The sequence below is a fragment of the Camellia sinensis genome, chromosome 5 (genome assembly GCF_055761805.1).
Source record: "Camellia sinensis isolate YWXY chromosome 5, ASM5576180v1, whole genome shotgun sequence".
Classification (NCBI taxonomy): Eukaryota; Viridiplantae; Streptophyta; class Magnoliopsida; order Ericales; family Theaceae; genus Camellia; species Camellia sinensis.
Window position 1 is genome coordinate 55,451,935 of NC_138965.1, and position 3,118 is coordinate 55,455,052.

General features: G+C 31.2%; 1 protein-coding gene across 1 annotated transcript; it reads right to left on the bottom strand.

The window, feature by feature from the left end:
- Positions 1 to 2,614: 2,614 nt before the first annotated feature.
- On the bottom strand, positions 2,615 to 3,118 carry LOC114259964 (pectinesterase inhibitor-like). The gene has a single exon (XM_028199997.2). The coding sequence runs from the start codon at positions 3,116 to 3,118 to the stop codon at positions 2,615 to 2,617; it is 504 nt and encodes a 167-aa protein (XP_028055798.2).

Sequence of the window (3,118 nt, forward strand, 5' to 3'; positions counted from 1 at the left end):
AATATTCATTTCATTTTGATTCAACTCTCTTTATGCGCTCCTAGCTCATTCCATGACTATGTGAGTCCAATTGGTGCCTAAGAATACTTAGAATGTCACGATGATGCAATTATGCATTTAAAAGAGCTAGTCAAAAATTGCTGAAAATAGGGTCTTCGCTTGAGCGCACCTTTGGTCGCTCGAGCGGTCTGCAAAACTCTGTAAACATACTGGTTGGCCTTAATGTTCGCTTGAGCGGTGACTTCACCGCTCGAGTGGCCAACAAATTTGATGTGCTTTCAAAACCAACAAAATAATTTCCAAACACATTTTCAAAACTCAAACTCTTGCATGAACCAATTTAAACATGTAATTTTATTAATAAAGATGAACCCATGACTAATTTTCCAATTTCTAATACAAAAATCTCTTTGATCATTAAGATTAAAACCAATAATTTGATGAATATAATAATTCCAATATTTTTCTTTCTTTGTTTTATAAAACATAAATTAAAGTTATAAAGCCCTTTCAAAAATCTTTACATGTAAGAAATTTAAATCAAAATTAAACTAATTTTTGATTCTCAGATATAAATTATAATTTATTTCCAAATTTAGATTTAATTCATTTTCTTTGTATCAAACCCACAAATTTTAAAATATGAATTAAACTTTCCAAAGTCTTGAAAATTTCATGATGTATGTAAAAATAAAACCCAATTTCATTATTAATAACAAAAATCAAACTTAACTGATGAATTACAAAAATCAATTTCTAGAGTTTCAACTTAACTTAATTTGCAACCAAAAACTTAATTTATGATCATAGATATTCCAAAATGTGTCTAAATTGAATAAAACTTTTAAATTAAATTACATGCATGGATTAAAGATCAAAATCAAACATATTCCTAATTTCAAAGCTTTTCCTTTTTCTCTTCAAAATATGAGATTGAATTAGTCAAAATTCTTCAAAATCCAAGATGCATGTATAATTAGAGTATTAAACTTGTAGAATTTACTCATGCATGTAACAATGAGACTTAATATCATACAAGATCACAACGTCAAACCCAAAATAATTAATTTCCATAACCATGAACCTAACTTAATCTCTTCATCTTTGTTTTCTAATTTCTTCCAAGTTATGCGAAATTGAACCCAAACTCATCTTTAATTCAAGGGCAAATTACATATACCCTCATCGAGGTTTAGCTAAATTAAAGATACCCCCTAAAGTTTGAGAAATTACAAATTCTCCCCAAAAAGTTATATTTGCATAACAAATTAGGGGGCAATTTGTTATGAAAATATAAACCTCAGGGGGAAATTTGTTATGAAAATATAAACCTCATGGGGGTATCTGTAATTTAGCTAAACCTCGAGGGAGGTATATGTAATTTTCCTTTAATTCAAGTGTAATACAAGGATTCTACAAAATTCAAGCTGGAAATCCTTACCTTCAATCTTCAATTTGGTGTACAATTGATGAATTCTTAAGCTCCTTCTCTTTTCCCTTCAATCTGTGGCTTTCTCTCTCTCAATGGTCTACTTCAATCACCTTCTCTCTCTCTCTCTCTCTCTCTCTCTCTCTCTCTCTCTCTCTCTCTTCTATGTGTTTGAATCTAATTTCCAGCACATGTATTACACAGACACACAACTTCTCTTGAGGCATCCACACTACACACGCGCACAGGTCCAAGCTGCCAGCACAACAACGATATACACATACACACCCACACAAGTTTCTCTGTACACCACACTCTCACAATTCTAGATTCTTTCTTAATTTGATTTATGATTAAGATTAGCTTAATTAAATAACACGTAGCCTTTATAAATCTTAATTAACACATAATTAAAGTAATCACAACCAAACACCAATCTCACATAATTTAGTTAGTCTAATTGACTTCAATTGAGGCCCAATTAATTATATTTAATTTTTACCATCCCGAATCAAATTTTTAATCAAACTCTCAAAAGGCTCCAAATATTAAATTAAACTTATTGTCATCATCAATTTTGATTTTTCAAACCATTTAGGCCTTCAATTTCTAATCAGACTCAAAATTCCAATCAATAAATTACATATTTAAATTGAACTCCTCATAATTCAATTTAATTTACAATAATCCCAATTCCCAATCTTCATAACTTGATCAACTCCAATTCGGACCCAATTAATAAAATCTCAATTTTACTAAACAGAATCGAATATTTAATTAAACCCCCATATGGTCTGATACTCAAAATTAAAATAATTCAATTCGTCAATTTCACCTTCTTGAGCTACTTAAGCTTTTAATTTCTAATTCCGAAATAACTCTTTTATAAAATTACATACAAATCAATACCAACATTGTTCATCAATTCCACAATTAAATTAAAATCCAAATCACCTTGATTAATTAGATATAAAATATTATATATGGCAGGGTCGTCACACATTCTCTTCTTACCTCATTTAAAAACAACACTAATCCTTAGCCCTACAAGTATTAAATCGTTGGAAAGTAAGAACGCTATGAAAAAAAAAAAAACAAAAAAACAAACAGACAAACAAACTAAGAAGTTCATTTATTCATTCCATAATTAAAACAAAGATAGAATTTGGTTTACAAAGATGAAATTTAACCAAGCGAAGCTAAAATATCCTCAGCAATTGCTACTAGGTGTTGCACGGCAATATTGTTAGCCGTGAAAGGCGATTTACGCTTATTAGGTTCCTCACTAAATATACCTTCACAAGTGTCAGCATTAGTAATGGCCGAATCTCCTTCATGGATAGCTTCATTGTTATCTGACCCCACATTCTGAATGGCTGTAGGAATTTCTTTGACGATTAATCCATACAAATCAGTGCAAGCGGTGAGACATTCTTTGAGAACAGGTTCTGTTGTCTTGCTAAGTAATTTTTTCACTTGATTGAAAGTAGTAGAAGCTTTAGTAAGTGCAGCTTCAAGCATGATACGAGCAAGCCCTGTGGCATCTGCCTTTGCACTGCGAGGGTCTGACCTTAGAGTCGAATTGCAAAGATCGGGATATTCAGATTTCTGGCAGGTATCAGCTATTAAATCCGCATGAGAATGGTAATTTAGACTAAAGAGGACAAAAAGAAGAACAATTCTTGTCAT